The 23,986-nt window shown below is 40.4% G+C and overlaps 1 protein-coding gene across 1 annotated transcript in view; it reads left to right on the forward strand.

Moving 5' to 3' along the window:
- The first annotated feature begins 6,649 nt into the window (after window positions 1-6,649).
- ctnnal1 (catenin (cadherin-associated protein), alpha-like 1) overlaps window positions 6,650-23,986 on the forward strand; it is a 49,403-nt gene continuing 32,066 nt past the window's right edge. The window contains exon 1 of the mRNA XM_044172442.1: window positions 6,650-7,028. Within this exon, the coding sequence (XP_044028377.1) occupies window positions 6,933-7,028 (96 nt within the window). The 5' untranslated portion in view covers window positions 6,650-6,932. The remainder of the gene's footprint in view (window positions 7,029-23,986) is intronic.

The raw sequence follows: 23,986 nt of genomic DNA on the forward strand, positions 1-23,986 counted from the left end.
AAACAGAGCTGGTGGGGATTTAGTGCCTTGTTTGGAGAGATTTCAGCAGGATGGATGCTTGGAGATTTGAACATTGGTCGTCTGACTGAAGGTTGGTCCCTACATTCGTTAAGACACCCTGCTGCATCTGTCTAGTGTCAGAAGACAACCCATGCAATTATTGAACAGTATACAAATAGGAAATGGCAATACTGTTGATAACTATGATAGCAGAAGTGCTTGGTGCATCTACCAGGTTATGGTGTCTTCAGGACAGAATATTCAAGCATCTGGCAACAAATTCAAGCAAATTCAAACGTTAAAAACTTAATGCATTTATATTTTTTTTTGCCTAGGTTCCTTTTGAAATTGCTCCATCAACAATCAAGATGTCACAGTATACACACACGGCTGTGTCGGACTGTATTATGTATTAAGTGTTGACTGAAGGTGACTGGTCACAGCTGAGCTAGCTGCCAGCCAGGCAGCCTTGCTTGTTTAAATAAAGCCCCTGGGCCTTTTATATTTCAAAGGTTGAGGCGACACTTTTGTCACAAGGAGTTTCCAGGCACCCACTTGACATGATCAGGGGGAAAAATGTGATGGCATCTGTGAACCCTTGAGACGATATGAGAAATGACAATGTTGCAAAGACAAAAAGGGATAGAGCCAAATATACGAGGAAGTGAGAAGGGATGAAGGAGGGGTGGCTGGGTCCTTTTGGCTTGCCTTTCACTGTGCTAACTTGTGGTATATGTGCGTGACAAAGACAAAACAGACGCTCTGTCACCAACACTTGGGTAGAAAGTAGATTGTGTTTGTCTTGCTATTGTTGTCCCTCCTCACTCAGTCTCAGGGAGACAGGATTTAGACAGACTTGGCAGGGCGAGACGACCTCTCTGTGGAGGATACCCATGGATCTATGGCTCTCGTCTCAGGAGTGGCAGCTAGACGATAGCTGGGGTGTAACCAAACAGCTGTGTCTGTGAAAAAACATCTCTATTATCTTTGTACTGCTTTGACTACGCATTTATCATCCTCTTGTGGTGAAATCTCTGTACCTGCTTACACAATGCAGGATTAGTTTGATCAAATGTAACAGGTCATTGCAGGAGAGAGAGAGAGAGAGAGAGAGAGAGAGAGAGAGAGAGAGAGAGAGAGGTTTATTTAGGAAAGTTCCTGTCCTATTTTCCACTCCAAAGGGTGTAAGAATACACCTTTATGTGAGGTGTTTTTTGAACATGTCTTTGCACCAGTGTGAACTGTTTCCCCGGTAATGACGGGGTCATCCCATAGGATCGTCCAGGGAAAGCACTTTGATGTAGCCTGTGGACACACTCTGCGTCAGCTATGATGCCCTCATTATATGGCAACAGTGCTGAACAGATTGAAAACCAGGTTCCTGCTAATTAGTATATTGCAGGGAGGTCAAATTCTTAACATATCTACAGTGGACACATTTTAGTGTATGGAGTTATGATTAGTAATTGGGCTATAGCATCTGTGTTTGTGTGAGCGAATATAGCAGGTATAAATCTGGATTTCTTAATCTTGTCTGGCCCTGTTTTTGTCATAAAAGTCATGTTATTTTGAATACATGCCATGCCTTTATTTCTATAAGAGCATGGAGGGAAGCTCAATTTGTTAGTTAGCTATTACTTAGAAAGCGTGATGTAAGTCTAATGCATTTCCATTTATCTTTTATTTAATATAGTGACCCCAAGTAGGGTCCTGACCCCAAAACTGACAAACTCTGACCTATGTAATGCATACAAGAGGATCTCCATCTCACTGCTGTGTGCATCAAGAATTTATGAAAGCAGAATTAAATCTTTTACAATGTAGATAATATCCTTAAATGTTTTATTCATTATTTTCATTGTGCCATATGTTGCCACCAAGTGCTCAATGACTCAATGTGCCTGAGGATAGTAATTTAGGGAATAACTATAATGAACCTATACTTAAGGGGTTGAGGGATCCCTTCTGTCTTTATTTTAATGCTAAAATATTGTTGGGGAGTTTAAAGTGTCTTTCTCATTCAATGCCATTTCCTCACTCACCTACAAACAAGCACATTTTGACACTGCAGTTGAGCCAGGCTAAAACAGTGCATGTAATGACTATATAATTATACTATTGCACTTTTAAGATCTCAGGTAACAACAGTATTTTGCAACAGTTCACTGTGTATACTTTCTCTGAGCTGTATAAAAACAAACTGGGTTTGTCTTGATGAATGCTCGGTATTGCATGCAAGTTTAAAAAATGAAAATAATGACACAAAAAATAATTAGCTAAACTTTTGTAGATTATGTATCCTGACAAACGCACACACACACACACACACACACACACACACACACACTGTTTTAAGATGATCTTTCTTTACATTTGAATATAATCTCAGGCTGAGCGATTTATTCCTTTGAAGGTGATTCAAATCGTATTCAAATCTACTCTTAAGTGATTACTAACAGCTGATTTCCTCATTAAGCTATACATTGTTTTAAAACTCCTTGTAGAACTTTACCTTGGATTTTAAAGAACAATCATCACAATCTCATCCTTGGAAAACACAAATCACACATTTTTTACATTTTCATATAGTTCAGTCTGATGAAAAAAGACCAGCATTGACCTTATATATTGCTTTATATGTTTTTATATATGCTGTATTAATTTCTCTTGAGTACATGGACACATTTCAATGTTTGGGAGTGACCATGTATTAAGTTCATTCAAAGCTCATACATGTGTCCATTTATGTATTACATCTGTACACATTCCTGTGTGTTTACATATGCTGTTATTTCAAAGTGCAGAGAGCATCTCTGACAAATGAGGTAGTCTTCAGACAAAGAAGTTCTGGATGGAAGCTGAATGATAATGAGTATCGAGGTGTCCGCGATTATGTAACAACAGAAATGGAGATGCAGAAAAGCTAAGATTGCTGGGATGGGTGTCTGCATGGCACTCTGCTGCTGCCTGGTTATGTTTACGTGCAATTAAATTAGCCTTGTCCCCGAAGGTGCTCACTTGGCAGGAGGAGAGACAGATGACCCATGCCTTATTAGCACTGCAGCTTTGCTTTTTTTATTTTAACATATTGAAACGTCTGATTTGTATCCAGTTTCTAATTCTGTGGTGCGTATTATTTGCACTGGAAGCAGTGTCATTTTTCCTTACCAGAGTCCATATTAACATAAACACCTTTAAGCCAGCCAGGATTAAACTCATCTAACATTATAAACAACTCCTGAAGCTTTAAACTGTAAAGCTATACAGGTTCAGTCAGTAAAATCAGCGTGCCGCCAAGAAAATATTCAACCTCTCTCAGTTTGACCTCCTCTCCTTCACAGAGGCCTCTCCGGTCACTGTATCTTTACAGTGGGTGAGTTTAGCTGCAGGTCTCTGTCAAGGACATGCTAACCTGAAGCGCAAGTATTCTGAGTGATATTTCTTTGTCTTTTAGTTCATCTAACCAGCAGGCTCAGGGTTATGGCTTCCCTGGAGGCAGATGTTTATGTGTGAATTGTGGTGTGAAAACTATATACAAAACATCATCTTGTATAAAATATGTATGGAGATATATATAACACATTTTTTAATATTCTTTAATATCTCATTGTCAATTTTATATTCTATATTTATGATTCTGCAGTACTTGCTTTATCTTTCTTTATATTTCTGCTATGTTTATTGTTTTGCATCAAAATACCAAAGCAAATTCCTTGGCAATAAAGCTGGTTCTGATTCTGATATACAAAGTATACAAAATTCAGGGGGGAATATCCTTCAGCATTCCACCACAATCCTTCCTTTGAATCCCATATTTTCACTCTACTTATCCAACAGGGGAATATGACTGAGTGCACTCACTTTACATTTTGCAGTGTGCAAAATCACTATCTCTTTAGGCTCAGCAGTTCCTGTCCCAGGAGCTGTACAGCCAGAAGGAATGATCCAGAGAGAGGGAGAGAGAGAGAGAAGTCAGCACTCCTAAAGCACAGACAGAGACAGTAACAGCTGTTAGCAACACAATCACACCATGCATAAGCATCTTTTATTTAATGAGTAATACCCTTGGACTGTGCAGATGAGTATACACAAAAGGGACTTCCTGCTTGTATGGGTTTTCAGGCAAATTATCAAAATGCAATGTGCCTAAAAGAGATTAGAGGCAGAGGAGCAAATATTGAATATTCCAGAACAAATGAGATGCTGTTTAGAAAAACAAGCCTGTTTCACAACTAGGAGTATGGCACAAACAAACTTAATGAGAATATGCACACTATTGTGTTTGTTTAAGCTTGTGGATTGGAAGCTATTTGTCTAGATGATAACAAAACTATTTCCACTGAAATGTTGCAGGATGTATCATATTATCTTATTCTGCCTCTTGAACTTATCTACAGTGACCAGAATCATTTAAGCCAACAAAAGTTAATACAGCACAATGCAAGTAGCCCAAGTGGAGCTTCTTATCATCTTGGAAGAGAGTCTCAGAGCAGATTAACAAAAAAACACAGATATTATCTAGTTAGTAGTAGAGCCATTCATCAAAGTGGAATGCAACCCTGTCCACTCATAGCAAGCCAAACTGCTTGCATGCCTTCATAATGATGCTGGATGTGTGTGTGTGTGTGTGTGTGTGTGTGTGTGTGTGTGTGTGTGTGAGTGAAACCTATGTAAACATGGAGGGTTAAACTAAAGCATAGCTCTTGGGTTTTAAATAAATACTGGCTGGGCCTGACAGCGGCAGACAGCCTTAACACACACACACACACACACACACACACACACACGGCCATTGTCTCCACTGCTGACACAGAGTGCTAGCCAGCCACCATAGTTGATGATGAAGCAGGCAGCAAAAGCCCTCACTAACAGTGCCACAGTGCTTATAAGCCATATCTGCTCTCAGCCATCTGGTGTGTTTGTAACATGAAGTGTTACTCACCACTTGTCATCCAGCAGCTGCACATGTAAAGTTGGAAATAGCAACTGGAGCCACTTGAGGATAGAGAGAATTTGGCAATAGTTTGGTCAGGCTCGGATCCAGATGGCAATAAAGTATTTTGAGTCCTATTATGGATACAAGTCACTGGGTCACAAAAGAAGAAGAGGAACAAGGTATTGCCAGGGTAAAACTTTTGTTCCTCATTTTGGAGTGTGACAGCAAGAGAACCTTTGATGCAGACCAATTACATGTATCAATGATGCCAGATACATATAATAGTTAACAAGTGTATAGGTAGAACTTATGGACTTTACACTGGATCGATCGTCTCATCCCACACCAAAGTTATTCCATCTAGAAATAACATCCATATGAGGCATCGTAGCCTCCAAGTCGGTCAGTTTGTTTAAAATAAAATGTCATCCTGTCATTCCTCTCAGGAACATAAAATGTTAAGGAAAAATAAACCTGTTTGCAACATCTTTATCATGCATCAAAAGACTTAGATCAACATAGATGCATAGGTCTGTTGTATTGCTGATTTGTTGGTTTCTCCCATTTGGCATTTTCTTTTTAATCCTTTTCTCATCTTGAGATCCGTTTTATGAAAGTGGTTTGGGGAAATTGAGAACAAGGAGTGGGGGATTTATACCCCTGTGTCCCTTATGCACCACATCCTTCTGCCTATAAACCGTATGAAAAAGAAATAAAATATTGTAAGTCCACCAATCCACAACTCAAACTCACACTTCTAAGTGAAATGGGGTTTTATTGATGGGTTCACACTAAGCTTTGGTAAACATATTTTCTGCACTTCTACTCAAAATCTGTCTGCAGGGGATAATTCTCTTTTAGTCTGAGCAGAAAAAAATCCAGCCCGATCTGCGTGTTCCAGTTTGTTTTAGATATCAAAACAACAACAGCCGCTCTATTATATATTTGAAAACGTTTGTTTGCAATTTTACTGATTTCAACTAAAACCATCATTATGAGATCATAAATAAACACTTGGTCACTTTAGTCATTATACTTTAGTCATTATGCTTTAAGGGCCTCCTCCTCAGTTTTGGACCCTGGGTAACCTACAGCGCCTCAGATGGTAAGATCATGAGAATTAATGTTTCTTCCAGACAGACAAAAATTTTTAAGATTTGCACTGCATTCCAGTCAGTGCAGCTGTCCCATGTGGCTCAGTGCAGCCTGGTTTGATTGGCATATCTGGTGTGTATTTGGAGAGGATGATAAGGGATTTTCAGACCCCAGGGCGATTCTTTGTCTCAGGGATCAAACCAGAGCTGTGCTGCAAGGAAAGCATCGCTCTTCTCTCTGGAGGGCTGTGGATGCAAAGTCATCTGAGATCTGCATGGATGGATGGATTATGAATTTTTAAACCTGAAACTCCCATATAACATCCTCTGAATTTGCATGAATGGCTGATGAAATCTTCCTTTTTTGCATGCTATGGCCAAAGAGAAAGATGCACTAGACCATACTGATTTTCCAATTTCAAATACTTTTATCCAAATGTGTTTGATTTGACTGATACTGTTTAGCCTTGAATTGCGTAACTGCTGTAGGTAAATGAAAAGGTGGATTAAAACCTAAGTGATCATCCTGATTGTCAGTGTGCAAACTGATGAGCTGCACTTTTGAAAGCTGCACACAACAATGAGAACCTGAAGGTGTGTGTGCTGTGGTACGTGTGTGTGGTTGCCCACAGTGGTGTGCTGCAGTCCGCTCCCTGCCGTTGTTGAGTAAACTACATGGACATTAGCGAGCGCAGCGGCACAACCACCGAGCCAGAGTGGATTAAAACAGAGTGCGTGTGTGGAGAGCCACTCGATAAACGACTGTGTAACCAACTGAGAAACCCCGGTGTGTAACAGCAAGTCCGTTACACCAGTTTGCAGCTGCGAAACAGAAAAGAAAGCCTCTTGGTGAACTCAGTAGTGCCGAGCATTGTGTGTCAGGCAGGGAGAGCTCGGCGGGAATGGCTTCATCTCCGTGCAGCAACAGTAACTTTGATTCCGGTCTGGAAATCAAAACTCGCTCGGTGGAGCAAACGCTTATTCCTTTAGTTTCGCAGGTGAGTACCCCATACACATTAAACAATGCGTTGTATTGTTTTTTTCTGAACATATTGCACTTTAAAACGTACTTTGACATCGCAAAAACAGCCGTGTTCGGGCACATGAGGCTAACTTTGATTCTCGTGTTTACATATTCGTATAACCTGCATGTTTCCTTCTCGTGCTGTGTTTAAAGTCTGTCCCTCGTGTGGTGAATTTACTATAAGTTGTCACATTGTAACTACTGCCATTGTCGTTATCAATAATGGTAATTCTTTACAGCCTACTGCTAAGTCGACTTGTTACAAGCTGCACACAGCAGTATAAAGAACAGAGGTTAGCAAAACTTTTAACGTGTAGGACAGAGATAAAAATTAGACTAAAGAAAGATTTTGTTGTTGTTAGGCAGAAGTTGGTAAGCTACAGAATTACATAACAGGCTATAACTGTACTATAAATGGGGAAGTAATAAACTATTAAATAATTGTGATATTAATCCCTTATTTAGCTGGAGATCACCAGAAACTGTCCTGAGAAAATACTGTTCAAGAGGGCATTAAAGTTTTCCCAGAAGTTGTGTGCTCCCCTTTGCCAGTCCTGAACTACACTGTGACTCCCACTTCTCTAATTGGGCCACTTTGTGGCACGTGTTTTGTTTTTCAATAAACAGAAGAAGATGAAAGACCCACTTAAGGCCGCTGCACCCTTTCAACAACTCTTCTCTTGCACACTCGAAACAGTAGTCCCAGCTTTAAAAACATGGAGTTTAGGTCAATGAGTTAATTAATCATTTTATTGTAGTGCAACAAATTAGGTAACAAACTCCAAGGCTGTTTTGTAATGTGTGTATGTGTGTTTTTTTAACAGTAATGTGATTTTAGGCTGTTAACTTCCATTTTAGGTGATGATTCATTTTACAAAGCTTCTTACATGAGCATGACTGTTTTCCACTGTTGTTTCCAGCATGTCACTTAGGATGGGAGGTGGTGTTGCATATCCTGAATAGGGGAATGACCACCAGTCTTATAAATGCTAACATCCCCTTGTTGTGCCGGAGGCTAAAGGCCCAGAGACCTGTAAATGTTCTGTTGTTTCCACTGGGAGACAGTGGAGGAGAAAGGCACCTCACTGGTCTGGACAAAACCACGACGTAAGGTCCCTGACACTGTCCTTCCCCCTGTGACCGCTGAAAGCCTGCTTCCTCCCTCTCGTTGCACTGGCTCATTTGAAAGATATAAGGTCATCCTGTACTGAATGGATATGAGTTAGTTATCAGAAAAGGACGTCTGTTAGGGGATGGGCTTTCTGCTTAGGCTGTTCATTTTGTGGTCATTTTGATTTTTAGTCATTCATAAGTACACCAAAAAGAAAGTTTAGGAGGAAATCAGGATTAAGTCCAGGTAAGGTTATACCTGTGATGCACACAGCAGTCACTGTCAGAATATTTATAGTAGGCACTGCTGTAATATTGTGCAAAAGCATACAGTAAATCTGCTGTACTCTGCGTTATCTTAATAATATTTACGCTGCAGCAAACTTATGGTGCACCCCTCCCTGCTCAGAAAGACTGGCTGAGCTCCAGTCTATAGCGTAGAAGAATATGCTGTATACATGTAACGGCATTCAGCATATTACAGTCCATGGTTGAATAGTGGGCCTCAAGGACAATCTTTCCTAACTTTCTTTTTTTTCTCTCAGTGTGAGGCAAGTCCCCATAGCAACAGAGCTCTGCAATGCTGAAAGAAACACCATTTCCGAGGACCATTATCTCCATATGTTATGTTTTGTTGTTGTTGTTGTGATGTCATGAGAAAGGCGGTCACTCAGTCGGTGCTGACCACTACATTTTGTTTCACCTGCTGTGAGTACTTTTCATCCAGTGTGGTTACATGAACATTAATTGCTCAATTACTGCAAATATGCACAAAACATTTCCAAAGCTGAAAAGATTAGTTGATTGACAGATACAGCAACAATTATGAAAATTGATTTATCATTTCAGTCTTTCTAAAATTCCAAAAAATGTTGTGGTTCCAGCTTCTCAAATGTGAATATTTGCTGGTTTTCTTTGTCTTCTAATATTAAACGGAATATCTTTGAGACTGTTGGTCAGACAAAGCAAAACATTTTAAGACGTCACCATGAGCTCTGGGAACTTGTGATGGGCATTTGTTGCAATTTTCTGACATTTTATAGACCAAACAATTAATGGAGAAAATATTTGGTAGATTACTCGATAATGAAAATAATCGTTAGTTGCAGCCCTACATGTTTCATAGTAACGTTAATGAGTTGTCTGATTGTTGGGTTAATGTTCAGAAGTAGGTGTGATAGCCCACTGTCTAATAGGAAATAGGAATATAACAGAAAATAAAGGGACTTTGCTGCTATTTATTGTTTTTTGCATTTACAGAACAACTTAAGCCCTATCGCTGGCTGTGTTGGGGTGTTTGAGGCATGTGCACAGAATCAAACCGCAAAAGAAATCTGTCGAACTTGTGTTTACACCGGTGGTCATTAGAAAGATATTTAACCAATCTGTGGTACTCCGATTACTGCCTTAATGTGAGTAAGATAACTGAGTTAAGCGGTTTATGTGATGGTTCTGAGAATCAGTATTTCCTTACAGGTTATAATTGAATGATTATTGTCAGTGTAAATGCACTGACTGTGTGGGCTGTGTTTTTTTCTAAAGGAGCTTTGTATGTATGTGTGTGTATGCATGCTCGTGCTGTGGGGGTCATTAGATAACTATCTAGGAGGAAATGAAAAAGCAGTGTCAGTGAGAAAAGCCAGTGTTTTTGATAAGGCACCATGTTGTGCACTATCCCCTTCTTTTATTATGCATCTCCTCTCCTCTCCTTGCTATGACGTTGATATCCTCAGGCCTCTGTTATCAGCTTTACTCCCACCAGGGTGTAATTATAGGCCTGGGAGTCTCCCGGCCTTGCACTACGTACATACACACACACCAGATACATACACATGCACACAGTCCCAGCCACCTCTTCTCTTTTCATGCTAGTATGTTCACCTGTCTCATTGAGTCCTTGTGTATGCACTACTCTGAGTTTTTGCAATTTAAATTATGTCTGAATGTGTCTGAGTCCTGTTTTCCTAATGTGGCCACCTGGATGTTTTCTAGCTGCATCCCTCATCATTTTGACCATTCACTCCCTTTTCAAAACAGAAGGGGCTCTTACTTAATTTAACAGAAGCACTCTCCTCAGCCAGGAATTCACTAATGTGCTTTACTTCACCTTTTCTGCTACAGCCATCTCCATACCAATGGACTTGCATTGTGAGGGACATAGTGAGGGTAATGAATTGCTCTGGTGGTGGTCAAAAATGTAATGGGCATCACACAGAGAGAGGGGAAACTAAGGGGAATGTGTCTGCTGTTGTGTGTGTCCTACCTGTGATGTGCTCCGTAGCCAGCTGGAAGGCAATTAACGATAATCTGGCTGCTTTTTCCTTGAGATCTGATTCCTGTTTTGATGTGGTGATTAGTGAAATAACAGTTCTGTTCCCGGGTTTTTATAATTGAGGTGCATTCCCAGTAAAAACACACCAGCCCGTCTGGGTGTGGACATGGTGGTCCTCAGGCTGACAAGGTGTAAGGGTGTTTTGAGGTAAAGATGTGTGGGAACGAATGAGGGCCAGGGAGTAATATCTGAGACTTTGATCAGATCGGTGAACATTTAAACACTTGTGACATATTGGCCTTGTGATTAAATAGCTATGCCGGCTCCATCATTTTTCAGCAGGGCTAAGCCAGGAGTTTCTTAAAAGATTTTCTACTATAATTGGGCCTGGAAAATCCGTTCTCTGTCGAAGTTTGTTAGCGTTGACTTTGTCATGCTTCCAGGGGTTCTGTGGTGCTTGCAGTTTTCTGATGTGCTAAAAGGACTCTGTGTAAAAAAAGCTTTTTCATGTTCATTTTGGTCACAAACTAGATTGAAATGGCATATTTATTACCCCAACAAAAGCTCAGTGGCAGGCTTGTGGATTTGATTTGCTCGGAGCATTACCATTTTCTCACATAAATTCCACATTAAACAAAATGCTGACAAAAAAGCACTCCATAAACATACTCCTCACTTAACAGCTCTATAAGCATGGCCATCACTCAGATTTTTGTCCCTCTTTCTGGAAATATTGTAAATGGAGTTTTATTGAGGTACGAGGCACTCTTTCCCTCTTAATGTCCCTGGTCCTGTGGTGGGGTGACATGACAAACGTCCAGGTAGTGAAGTTCTTTTTTATACTCCGACAGAGAGGCATTACTGTTGCCATGAGCCCTAACAGATCTGCTTCCTCCAGCCGTATGATGATAATGAAGACAAATAGGTTTCTGGCATAAAGGTGAAACCACATGAGGATTACAGTGCGCTACAAGCATGCATGGGTTACACATTCACAGACCAAAATATACTAACCTCCTGGGAATGACATAAAATGAGCCTTTATTGTGTGTGTGTGTGTGTGTGTGTGTGTGTGTGTGTGTGTGTGTGTGTGTGTGTGTGTGTGTGTGTGTGTGTGTGTGGAAGAAGGAGGGGGGTGGGATTCCAGTGTGTTTTGTGTGTCTTTGTATCTGCATACTTTGGTATGTGGGATTGTTTGCTCACGGACGAAACTGAATGAATCTGTGGTGCCTGTGTTTGAGGTTAAATGTGTCGTCACCTGCATTTTTTGTGTGCTGTGTGTTGCCACCATGACTTGTCACCTTATCAGCCTTCAACCCTTTAAAGCCTTGACCAAAACAACAATGTGTCTGATAACACATTTTCAGCACAGGTCAGACCGGTCACCACAAGGCCACCATTTTTCCTGTTGGGCCACTATCAGTGGAAGATTTTCGAAGAATGGCCAATGTATATGCTAACATAATGCTCATTCATTTGCCTACACAATAGTTATCTTTCTTCTCCTTGAATTTGAGTCTGGCAGAGCATGTGGTTCATTGTTTTGTTTCAGCAGATCCCCCTTGGTTCAAACATCAAATATATGAATCACAGTGAGCTTGACTCACATTATTATTGTGTAAATGAGGATCTGAGGCAAGTTCTTGCACTGTGGTAGGTAGTATACACAGGCAGTCAACAGCCCTTTGCCATCAAATTGAAATGAGATGTAATTCCACTCAACTCCCTGTTTTCTATTAAAGTGGTTGCATTAGTCAGCTAACTTATCTTTTGATTACACTCACTCCCCTAAACCTCCCATCCTCACTCCTCACTCTCATATTCCATCTTTTGTGTATCTCTCTGACACACACACACACACACAAACGAAAACACAAACGTGCAAGGCTTGCATGACCAGTGTTTCCCCCTTGTCCCCCCTCTTACACTTTTCTCACTATTGCTATCAGGGGAGTCATTACAGATAGCTGTTCTATTTAAGTGCCGATAAAAGGGTCTGTCTTGCATGTCGATCCATTGACCTCTCTCCGGCTAATATACTTCCAGATGAGAAAGGTGTGTATTTTTGTGTGAGTGACTGCACGTGTGCGCCTGAAACCTCCAAATAACCCAGCCTAAAGGCATCAGTCACTTAGAGAGAACAGCAGAGTTAACTTAATGGTGAAAAAAGCTATCTCACCCTCTGCCATTTAAGTTATCTGAAGGCTGTGGCTAATAGCGATAACCGCCTTTAATTGTCTCGAGGAAAGCTTCTGCCTCCGACCAAGACGTATTGCTTTTGCTGGGAGGTTGATAAAATATTGATTAAACATTATCAGAGAGCCTCGAAGTGGTATTACTTGTGCTCACATAGCTCAAAGTCTTGCATTCTATGTCAACTGAAAATAGAAAGCAATTTCAGGGACTTGTTCTGTATAAAGTAGGGTCCTCTAGTGGCTTTCGGTCATGCATATAGTTTGGTTTAATTTGTCCAGGTTTTGAGATATCCGACATTAAAATTTCTGCCGAAGAAATAGTCCCTGAGAAAACTGTTGATAGTTAGTTTGTATAAAGGCTAACCAGGCCATAATCTCTGTAAAGATATGTTCCTATTGAATTTTTCAAATGTAATTTTTAATTTTATCGCCATAAACTCAATTCAATTAATCTCAGCTCACTGCTTAAATGATCCTTCACCATGCTCATTCCCATATGTATCCTATGTAAATGCTCCTCTGAGGCCTGTAAAGGCTATTTGAGGCTTAGCATTCTTGTTTAGTATCAAGTGACTGTCGGGCCCATTACCAGCCTGTATTTACAGTATATTCTTATGATGTTTATGATGATTAGATAGTGATGAGCCATCTCATAAGTGTGTGAGCACACAGGAAGAGATCTCTATCAGTGGGGATGTGGTGCCTAATGTAGCGTGGTGTTTTGTGTTGTCCAGCCTCACCGGAAGCACCCTGTGGATTGAAACAGATGCATAAACACATGCCCAGAAGCATAAACAAGGACATACTTATTGACATTAATTACAGAGGCCATCTGTGAACTTAAGGAAAACAGCACAGCAGTTTCCCTGTCAGTCGTTCTGTAGTTTTACATAGGTAATATTTCAATAATAACACATCATTCTAAAGGATGTAAAGGTTTCCTCCTTACAGCACAGAAAGCAGGTACAGAGATATAATGATGGACAGAACATCAGGGGTTACTGTACATGCTGTCAGGACAGAGGAGACTGAAGAGTGTGAAAGGACAGCCCACTTGTAGGCATGTACCCTCCCAATCGTCTTGTCATGTATTGCCAGAGATATCACACAACATATCTATATTGTCTGCTGCCTGGACAACCACAGGTAAACAGATCAGTATTTGGCAGGCAGCTCTTTGTATCTCATTGCCTTTCTGTTTGTTAGGTTTTTGTTTTTGGCAGACCCAGAAGCAGACACAGAGACAGAGGGTTCGGTTAGTAAATATTTTAATGAATAAATGATGGTAAGCTGGAGGGGAATAGCGGGGCTGTGGAAGGCAGGAGGCAGGCAGGTTGGAAAGGTGGAGTATGGCAGGAGATGAGCTGAGGTGGCATGTAGGAGATGGCTGGGCGAAGACACTGGCACCCACACACAAACGGGATGAGGAGACAAGGGAAAGACACACAGGAGAACACAAAGAAAACCCGGAGCCGTGACACTGTTGGCAGTTTCTTGGCATGCAGTCAGTTTAACTAAAGCCCTGCTTTTTAGCCTATATTTACATTTTGGCAAATTGGCACAATTATAAGTATGCTGCATTAGCTATTAGCAGTTCCTGCTTTCAATGTACCCATGGATGTGCAGATAACTATCACAAGATTACTTTGATACTGAAGAAAACTTGATGATTCTCAGGCAAGTTCTTGAGTTATAAGGAGCAGTTTTTTCTATGATTACTAAGCAGGTTACGGAGGTTTATTTACAATTTACATATCATGTCTTGTGACTCTGAGAAGGATAATGAATTTTGATTCATCAAGTTGTAGCAATCAAGCTCTAAGGGTTTTAGTGCTTTAAAGTACTTTACTTGCCTTTGACCTCATGCAGTATCTCTGCCTCATGCCCCCCCCCCCCTTCAACTCTCCCGCGCTCCCCAGCCTCACAGTTTGAAAACCTCTGCTCTATGAGATGGGCCAATCCAATACTTCATAGATCAGTATCATGATGAGGATAGCTAGCTAAGCATCAACATTTCATAAAGGGAATAGCAACAAAAAAATGTTTTCTAAGATGTAATGAGGAAAAAGTTTGGATGGATTAGGATATCTGGAATGCCACTGGAAAAGAAACATTGCTGTTGGTAAATACTGTTGTTTGCTTTGGATACGAGTATTATATAAATTCTTGAAGTATAATTGTCCAACGATTTCTATCTTTTAAGGTTATATAAAAGACATATCTGACGTACATGCCAAAGCCCTGTAAGCCCTCATGTTTGTTCTTCTCCCCCTCTCAAGCAGCAACATTGCTGACTGTTCCACAGAGGAATCCTTCAGTCTGGCTTGTATGTGTTAATTGCTTTCTTCGAGCGTCTTTGAACTTCTCCCCTCTCGATAATGAGTTATTTTAAAGAGATGAGGTTTGACTTGACAGAACAAAGAGAGTGTGAAGGACACAGAGAACACAGAATACCAAAAACGTTTTCTTATCTTTTCTAATTCAGAATAGACAGAAATGTCAAATATTTAAAGTTTACTATGTTACTCCAACCTTCTTCCCATGGTATACATGAGAATGTATTATTTCTACACTGTTTTTATTGCAAATGTTCACGAGTGTTGTTTGATTAGCAGTTATCTGATGCATTGCACTGTAAAAGGTATTGGCAAGCCACTTTTGATACTGTGCAACAGTATCACTTTCAGTGTGAGGCCATAAAACCCAGCAGAGTACTTAAAGTACTAGCAATACTGAGCACACACTGGAATCTTTCCCTTTATGATGTGAGTTCAGGTTGTTAGATGCTATTGCACCTTGTTTGTATGCCTTCCACCCTGCCTCTGTTGCTCTGCCCAATTTCCTGATTTTGTTTTCCCGTCACACACCTTACTCTTTCGTTGTGTCTTCGGCCGTGTGCTTAGTTTCTCCCCATCTCTCTCCACTTAGCCCCCTCTTTTCTCACTTTTAATCTCAATCTCTCCAGATAGTCAAGTGTCCCTGTATCACCTTGTTAATTTTGCAGCTTACTGGAAACCTAGCCAAAGGCTACAGGTACAGTAGTGCACAGAGCTGAAAAGTTCAGCCATACCATTCCTCTTAGGATCTTTTACCTTTTTCATCTGTAGTGTAAACTGAGACATAATCCTCAGCCCTGTACCTATTCTGAATAACAGTAATGGGAACAGCATGTAACCAGCTCAGCCAGATTTGACTGTCCCTTTCTTTTACATAGAATACTTGAATGTGATCAAGATGATGTTGTTCTTACCATCGTTTGTCTGACCGTCACATATCCTCAGGGGAAATTTTTTTGGAAGCCAACGCAGTGTTGAAAGCACGATTGTAAGCAGATCCTAAACATTGTGAAAAGACTTACACAGAGGTGGTATGCTGTTTCTGAACAAATAGTTTTGTTCTCAAATACTGTGCAGGATGGAGCTGTATTTTAAGTAGCCAGATTTTCACAGGGCATTTTAAAGTTGTCTTTTCAAATGACAGCATCAGTAGGGGTATATCTAACAGGCCAGCAACTGTGAAGAAAAGACGCAGCGTTGTGAATCCTCTTCAGATTGTCCCATTATATAAATCAGTTCACCAGATTATTCATGTCACATTATACAGACAGTTATTTTGGTCATTTAAATTGGCCCAAAAAAGTCTCTCAACCCCAGATTCAGCCTATCACCGATTTTGTCCTATCGTCCAACCCTAGTGATGCTCGTCCCTGATCGATAACCTGAAAGTACCCAATACCTAGCCCTATCAGTATGGGGAAGGTGTTCTTATCTTGTCACTGTTTCTGGGTGACTGGAGCTGGTGGGTGACAGCTTGGGGCCGAAACACAGCCCAGTGTGGGTGTACTTGCACACACGCTCACAGTGCCAACCCCTATAAATAAGTTAAAGTCACTCACGTTCTATAAATAATGTTCTGGTTGTTCCGGACGTTCAAGCGTGTCTGTTATCTGAAGGGCTGAAAGGAGCATTTTGAGTTGCTGATTATATGAAAACTTTACTTGTGTTTGAATGTGAGAGTTACTGATTGGGATTATATGAGTATTTATTATGGGTGGGACTTTCGTGTTTAGATTGGATCGCTGCTTGTATATGTAGAGACTCCTGGTACTGGCTCAAATAAATAGTTTTTGAGGTTTAAATAGAGCCCTACTAGAACTTCAAATATGTAATAACAATAATGTAGTGAAAGCATGTTTCCTAAGAACCCCATGAATGTGTGTGAGAGTGTCACAACACAGGCCATTATGCAGTCTTAAGTCCGGGGGTCTGCATTCCTTCACAGGGCTCATATTTCAAGCTCCTACAATGTGTATCGTGGTGAGTGCTGTCTGAAATTGTATATATGTATTCTTTATAGGAGCATCACGGCTAGGTCAAAAGTCAAAGTCTCAAAGGGTGAGACCTTTACGCTCTCTATGCTGGCTGTTATGCATGAGTTAGTGCCTCCCCCCCCAAGGGCTTGAACTTCGCCTCGCTTAGTCCGCTCATCACTTTCATCAATGAATCATCCTGCCCAGCCACTACCCCTCTGCATTGAGGGTTTTGATGTTTGGTTTGACACACTTCATTGATTTGTTAATGTAGTCATTCACTTTTAAAAGTCCCTTTCTTCTCAAATGTCAAACCCTCTAGACCACATTCTTAGAAATACCTTTTTTCTCCTTCTGGGTGAGGATTTGTCTTGCTCTGGGGATAGTTTGCAGTCATGTTGACTTTCTTCCACACCTGACATCTTATCTTCCTCTTATCTGTAAAGACATTTCAGTGGCTCAAAAGCTGGGAGGGCAAAAAAAAAAAAAATCCTGGCGGTAGTTTGTAAGAATTAGTTCAGCGCTATCATCAGACACTGTTTTTATTTAATTTGTGCCTCAATAGGTGACTCCGAAACAAAGGCCATTTTTCTTTGTCACTTTGCTTCTCCATTCAAGAAAAGCAAGCCTTATTATTTTAGAAGCAAGCCAGTGCCTTTGTGTCAGGTGTATTAGCTCAGCGTCCTCCAAGCAGTCACTGCAGTCATTCTGTTTTTTTCTGCAGAACATGTTATAGCTGTGGGAGGCTGTCACAGAGCCTGGTTAAGCCACTTTCACACACTGTTCACTGCACACTATTATTTGTCCATTACTTGTAATTACCCATCATGATGACTGATGGAATGTTTTCGAGGCTGAGTTGGCAAGCAGTTAGGATTATCCTGTTGAGGACTTTATATAATTACCCAGTCATTAAACATGGCTCAGTGTGAAGACAACCTGAGGGGGGCGACTTGCCAATGGCTCGGTTGTTGTGTTCGTACCACCAGGTTGTGGAAGCAGCCTGTTGTCGTCATGCTACGTTGCATCCAAGAAAGTGACTCTGGGACAAATGTTTAAGCAACGGCTGCTGCATCGCATCAGTGTGGTCTGCAGTCATTGAGACCGAACTGACTGAACGCATTTCTTTGCAGTTTAGAAATCTCCAACACTGGTATTTTACTCTCAGGATAATGCTTTGTGAGGCCTGTTTTACAAAATAAGGTGATGATGATGACGACGAGAGGATGCAGGCTCTAATTGTCTTGATTGTTCTGGATTGGACTTGTGTTTTCATCTAAATGATGTTGGGTGATGATGGATCGAGAGATAGTTCTCCGACAGGTTGCATCGATTTACAGTTCCGCCTCTTTGGGTTTTACACAGGTACTCATCAATCTTTACTGGTGGCCAAGGAGATCCTTACTGAGATAATTGAGTAGCAGAATGAAGATTACAATAGAGTTCATCAGGAACTGGAGTATGCCCTTTTCAAGTGCTTTCAAGTTTCAACAACACAAAGAAATCATGGAGAGGGACAATCAAAGTTTGGAGTCAGATAGGAAGAACAAAGTAGGGACAGTGCTCTGGGCTACATTGTGTTTTTTGGCAGGGTCCAGAGGTTTCAAAGAAAAAGATTTTTACAGCCTACATACATTTTTTACTATTTTTTCTTAGTTTCTTTTGAAGGTGCGTCATCTCACAAGGTGAGACTGATCTTAATTTTTCGACTCGTAGGAGAAAATTATTTTCATGGTTGACTTTGTGGAGCTTGTCTGTTCTTTCTGCTCAATACAGAATACCATGCACCTTGCAATTGTAGGGTTTAGTTATTCATTATTTGCAAATGTTGGTCTGTTTATGCGCACCAACAACAGGCTATGTCAGATGAAACCTTCCACTGAAATGTTTTTGTTTGTTTTCTTTGCCTCTTCTCTTCCTGGAATGTAACCACTTGCCTAATAAAATTATATGAATATTCTATTACAGAGCTGCAAGTCTCATTCAATTAGTGAAAGAAATATGACTTCAGTATCCAGGCAAAAGCTTTCTTATGAGGCAACATGCCATGCAAGTTATAAAACTTTCCCCTGCATGTTGCCAGAAGCCGAATCTGATGGAGAGATTGGAGACCTCACATATAGATGAAATATTTGATGTCTCGATGTTTTCCTGCCGTGTTTTGCTTCTTTTGTTACGTTTCCTTGCCAAATTAAACAACTGCCATATCCTTGTAAAAGATTTATTCCCAGGCAAAAGTATGAAGGAGACGTCTCTATGAAATATCCTGGTCTTCTATGGAACAAAGAGCCCAGTGTAGCCTGGAGAAATTTGTAACTGCATACGGTGTACATTTCCAAATGGGTTGGATCTCATCTGCATTGCCCTGCTGCCTGGGCCAGAGATGTCTTTGATATTACGTGTTGGATGTTTTGTAAAAACTTACTTAGATCAAAGATGTCTGTGCTGCCAGGCTGGCTGTCTTGGTTTCAGTATGATAACAGTTCGATCCACGTAAAACAGTAACAGTGTTTTTGTTTTTTTTTTTGTCTGTTTTTAGGTTTGTTACAAGCTGACATGACTTGCTTCACACTCTGGGAACCCGCTCATCTCCCCTTGACTAGACTATGATTTGCCTGCTAGCTATTTTCAAGGGTTGGGGTTCTAAGGCATTATACAGTATTTTACATCTGTTTGAGATAAGAAAGAAGATGCATGTTTTGGTTGTTCACTGCCTCTAATATATATTATACACCCTTAAAGTGAGATGTTGTCAGTGGTATTCTGCTGCCGGCAGATGCCCACCATTCCAGGTGCATCACTATTATCATCACCCACACACTGGTAGGAAAAAGTTGAACCCATCTCCAGCATATCTGGGGCTACGCTAATGAAACGGCTAGGGAAACATGTTTGATTCATTGATTTATTATTTATTTGACAGCAAAACCTCTCCTGTAATGTGTTTTGCTCAAAACAAGTACAGAAAAGATCCCTTTCAACTCCAGACTCTCAGATGATCATGGTAGAATGTGAGCTTTTGAGCGTTACTATAATGTTATACAGATTATGTTTATGTATACATCATTAATTAAATATACAATCAGGTTTCCCCTTTTAACTCACTAAAAGCCTTTGCTAGTAAGATAAACCTATTCACTTCTCACACTTTTGTAGCAAAAACTATTGCGTCATCTAAGATCAGAAAATTGCCCTCTCCTACTGTAGAGATGGTACAAGAGAATGCATTCACAATGACATCAAATCAGTTCTACATAAGAGGTAGTTTGACATTTTGGGAAATATGCTTATTTGCTTTCTTCCTGAGAGTTAGATGAGAAGAATGATACCACTCTCATGCGTGTACAGTAAATATGAAGCTGCCTGCCAGGAGCCACTTAGCTTAGCGCAAAGACTAGAAACAGCTAGCCTGGCTCTGTCCAAAGGTGAACAAATCCTCCCACCAGAACCTTCAACGCTCGCTACTTTATAATGTTTGTTTAATTTGTATGAATTCATGAAGTCACTGTGCCTGACCAAGAAATAGTCTGGTACGTAACCCCCTGTAAAACTACAACTTGACATTTTTACACTTAGGTTTTAGTATGGATTAAACCAATAAGATAAAATATGTTAATTAGCTGTAGAGGTGCTGGTAGGTGACTTTTGTTAGATATAGACAGAGCCAGGCTAGCTGTTTCCTCCTGTTTCCAGTCTTTATGCTATTCGGCTGCTGGCTATAGCTTCATATTTAACAGGCAGTTAAACGAGAGTGGTGTCAATCTTCTCATGTAACTCTTGGCAAGAAAGTGTTTCCCAAAATGTCTAACAATTTCGTTAAGTAGCTCATTAATGGTAGCTGATGCAATGTTTTTTAAAATATAGGCAGAGAATTCAACTGTAACATCTGATGGCTGCATGTGCACAGCAGTGGAGAAACTGCAAGTGCTAACAGGGGTTTTGATAAGACATAGCTTTTCAATCATGCCTTCTTGTGCCTTTTTATTCACTATTCTCCCACCAGCAACTGTAAAGGGTTTTAAAGAGAAACAAGGTCGGTGGACCACAACAGTAGTTTATGTCATGGTCTGGTGCTCTGCAAACAGAAGAGATCGATTCCCTCTGCTCCCCTTCCCATCTTAGTTAACCTTGGATCGTGGTTAACAGAGCAAAAATTGATCCACAGCCATGTTGTGTTTGTCTACCCCCCAGCAAGAACCACTGAATCAGAGGTCACTCTCACAATCTCATCTTGTCTATCCCCAGTGTTACTCTTAATTGAAAGCGAGCGATTTCTTTAAAAGTTTTTAGATACTGTGGAGTGAGCTGCTAAAGACTCATTTTGCTTTGTTTCCTCTGTATCTCCTCTTAAGCGTGCCTTCTGTTTTTCTCCGTCTTAGCTGTCCACCCTCTTTCCTTATTTACTGTATGCCCTCTGCCATTCTCCCGCCTATCTCTCCATCACAGCTGTCCATCTGTTTTTCTCCCAGGTTTATCATTCTCTCTTATCAGCTGCTGCTGGTTCCTGTAGGCTTCCTGCACCTCATATCAGCCTGACTGATTATACTGTAGATTATTTGTTACTGTCAGTGCACTAACAAACCAGGTCAGTGGGGTCCTATACTACATTTTTTACTCCGAGTAATACATCCACTCAGATATCAAGTACGGCTTTCATTCACATGGGAACCAAGCATTTGAATAAGAGTGTATTATGGGCATTACTGATAAAAGATGACTGTTTTAATTAAGGGTGATTTGATTTTGCTTGTCAAAATTTTTCATATGGTAAACTACAACTAGCTCAGGTTAGAGTGACTCTGGAGAGTGCTCTGCTCAGCACCCTCAGTCGGGCCACTTAAGACTTGATAGATTTCCCATTATTTTTAGACAGCCATGATGGAGTACAAGGTAGCACACAGCCTGTTCTGCTTTCCTTTTAGCTTGTACTTCCTGAGTGGAAACACTACCCTGCTATGGCACATGAGTGGTAAGCCAGTCTGCTGCCAACCCCCGGAGATGAATACTTCTGTTCATGTGAAACAATCACAAATATGTAATCTGGAAACCCTGGGCCATGTTTCCATCCCTCTATTTGGAAATCCGTCTCGGAGAGGTTTCAGAGAGGCTATGAACACTTGAACCGTGGCAGAGCACCAAGGATCGATGCCAAGCTGTAATACCAGGCAATAAGTGGGATTATATTTGTCATTTATTTGACAGTGAATGGTCCCTTGGAAAATATGAGCTGAGTTTATTGGTTTTTTCTACCGTGTGCCAACCTTACAATCTATTCTGTTGTATTGTCTTGGCTTCTCTGCATACACGTGGCCAGACCGAACCGATTGACTGTCAGATTGCTGTAATATGGAGCCAACTGCCCTTTAGCAGTTACAGAAGAAGCAAGTGAAGGCAGAAGAGATTCAAAATATGTTTAAGTAACAGCCAACATTGGACTTGCTGTAGCATTGTATGACTTATATTCTATTCTAAGAAGTCTACTTTTGACTTTGTTTCAAAGGCTCAGCCAAAAAAAAGTTGAAGAGCAAGTCTGCACTGTCAGCATTAAAAATATTTTGATTGATACACTCATTGTTAAATTGGTTTAAGTGTTCTGTTCAGTAAAACATATCTGCATTTTTCATATATTCAAGGGGCTCCTTGGTGAGTCAGCTAATCTGACCAAGCTTGAATTCCTTACACAAAAAAATGATGATGCATACTGCAGCAGCACTTGCTGTTGTGCCGTGTTGCGACAAAAGCTGGAACAGGAGAGAAAGAGTATAGTGTTTGACATGTTGCCGTGCTATGAGTCATACGAAGAGCCTGGAGCAAATATTTCAGTTGACTACTAAAGGGTTAGATGCCACATCAGCTTTAATGGGAAAGTCATGGTCACCTGCAGAGATTTAACTGCAAAGAGAACAGACAGTTTAGTTAGCAAATGTTGTTCCTTTGACCATGAAAATGCACAGCGAAAGCAGCTGAAATCTCAGTTCTGTACTAGAAAAGTGAATAAGAAGAAGAGTTTCAAGCTGGGTTTAGAACCTCAATACTATTTGTGTATTGAGTAGAAATGTGTTGAATAATTGAAAACATTGAATAGTTGAAAAATATCGAAAGTTGGCATTGAAAGCCTGGTCAGATTCTTCTTCATTCCTTTTTACTTATTCTTCAAACATATATTTTCAGGAATTAGGAACCATTGCTAATTTTAGACTCTGACTTAGTGTTTTTTAACAAAAGTATTGTATTGTTGCTTATGTTAAAGGAATAGTTCAACATTTTGGAAATACTCTTATTCACGATACCGCTCTCACATATGTACAGTAAATATGAAGCCACAGGCAGGATACGGTTAACTTAACATAAAGACTGAAAACAGTATAGACATGAGAGCGGTATCGATCTTCTCATCTAACTCTCAGCAAGAAAGCAAATCAGTGTAATTTAGAAAACAATGTCAAACCATTCCATTAAGACAACATTAAACACTGATGCATTGAGAAATGTGGCACATTTTGTTAAATGAAAAAAAGGGCTTGTAGAAAAAACATGCCTATATTCGTCAAACCAAGGAGAAAAGTATTCGGTTTTGACACCAGTTTCAAAAATGTATACCCAGCCCTAGTCATGACAAAGAAAATAAATAATATTAAAAAAAAAAAAAAAAAAAAAAAAAAATATATATATATATATATATATATATATATATATATATATATATATATATAATATGTATTTTAGTAAAGTCATTGGTTAGGGCACAGAGAAGACACTGTCAAAGTATGAAAAGCTTGGAGTATATAGGTCTCAAGGCCCAGGTGAGCCACTGCCTCGAGGTGCTCTGTATCTGATGCTGACCCCAGGTGTACCTGGGGTTGCATCCCCAGGTACACTGAAGAAGAGGCAGGTGAACAGTTGAGACAGCCAGAGGGAGTTTGACCCGGCAGTCATGTTGTGTTCAGGGCACATCTCTCCTCTCCTTGGTTGACCCCTCCCTGACTTTCTCTTTGTCTGTCTCAATCTCCCTCCCTCCCACCTACTATCCAGAGAATTACGTGAGC

Source organism: Siniperca chuatsi, linkage group LG17 (assembly GCF_020085105.1).
Source record: "Siniperca chuatsi isolate FFG_IHB_CAS linkage group LG17, ASM2008510v1, whole genome shotgun sequence".
In the NCBI taxonomy this organism is placed as follows: Eukaryota; Metazoa; Chordata; class Actinopteri; order Centrarchiformes; family Sinipercidae; genus Siniperca; species Siniperca chuatsi.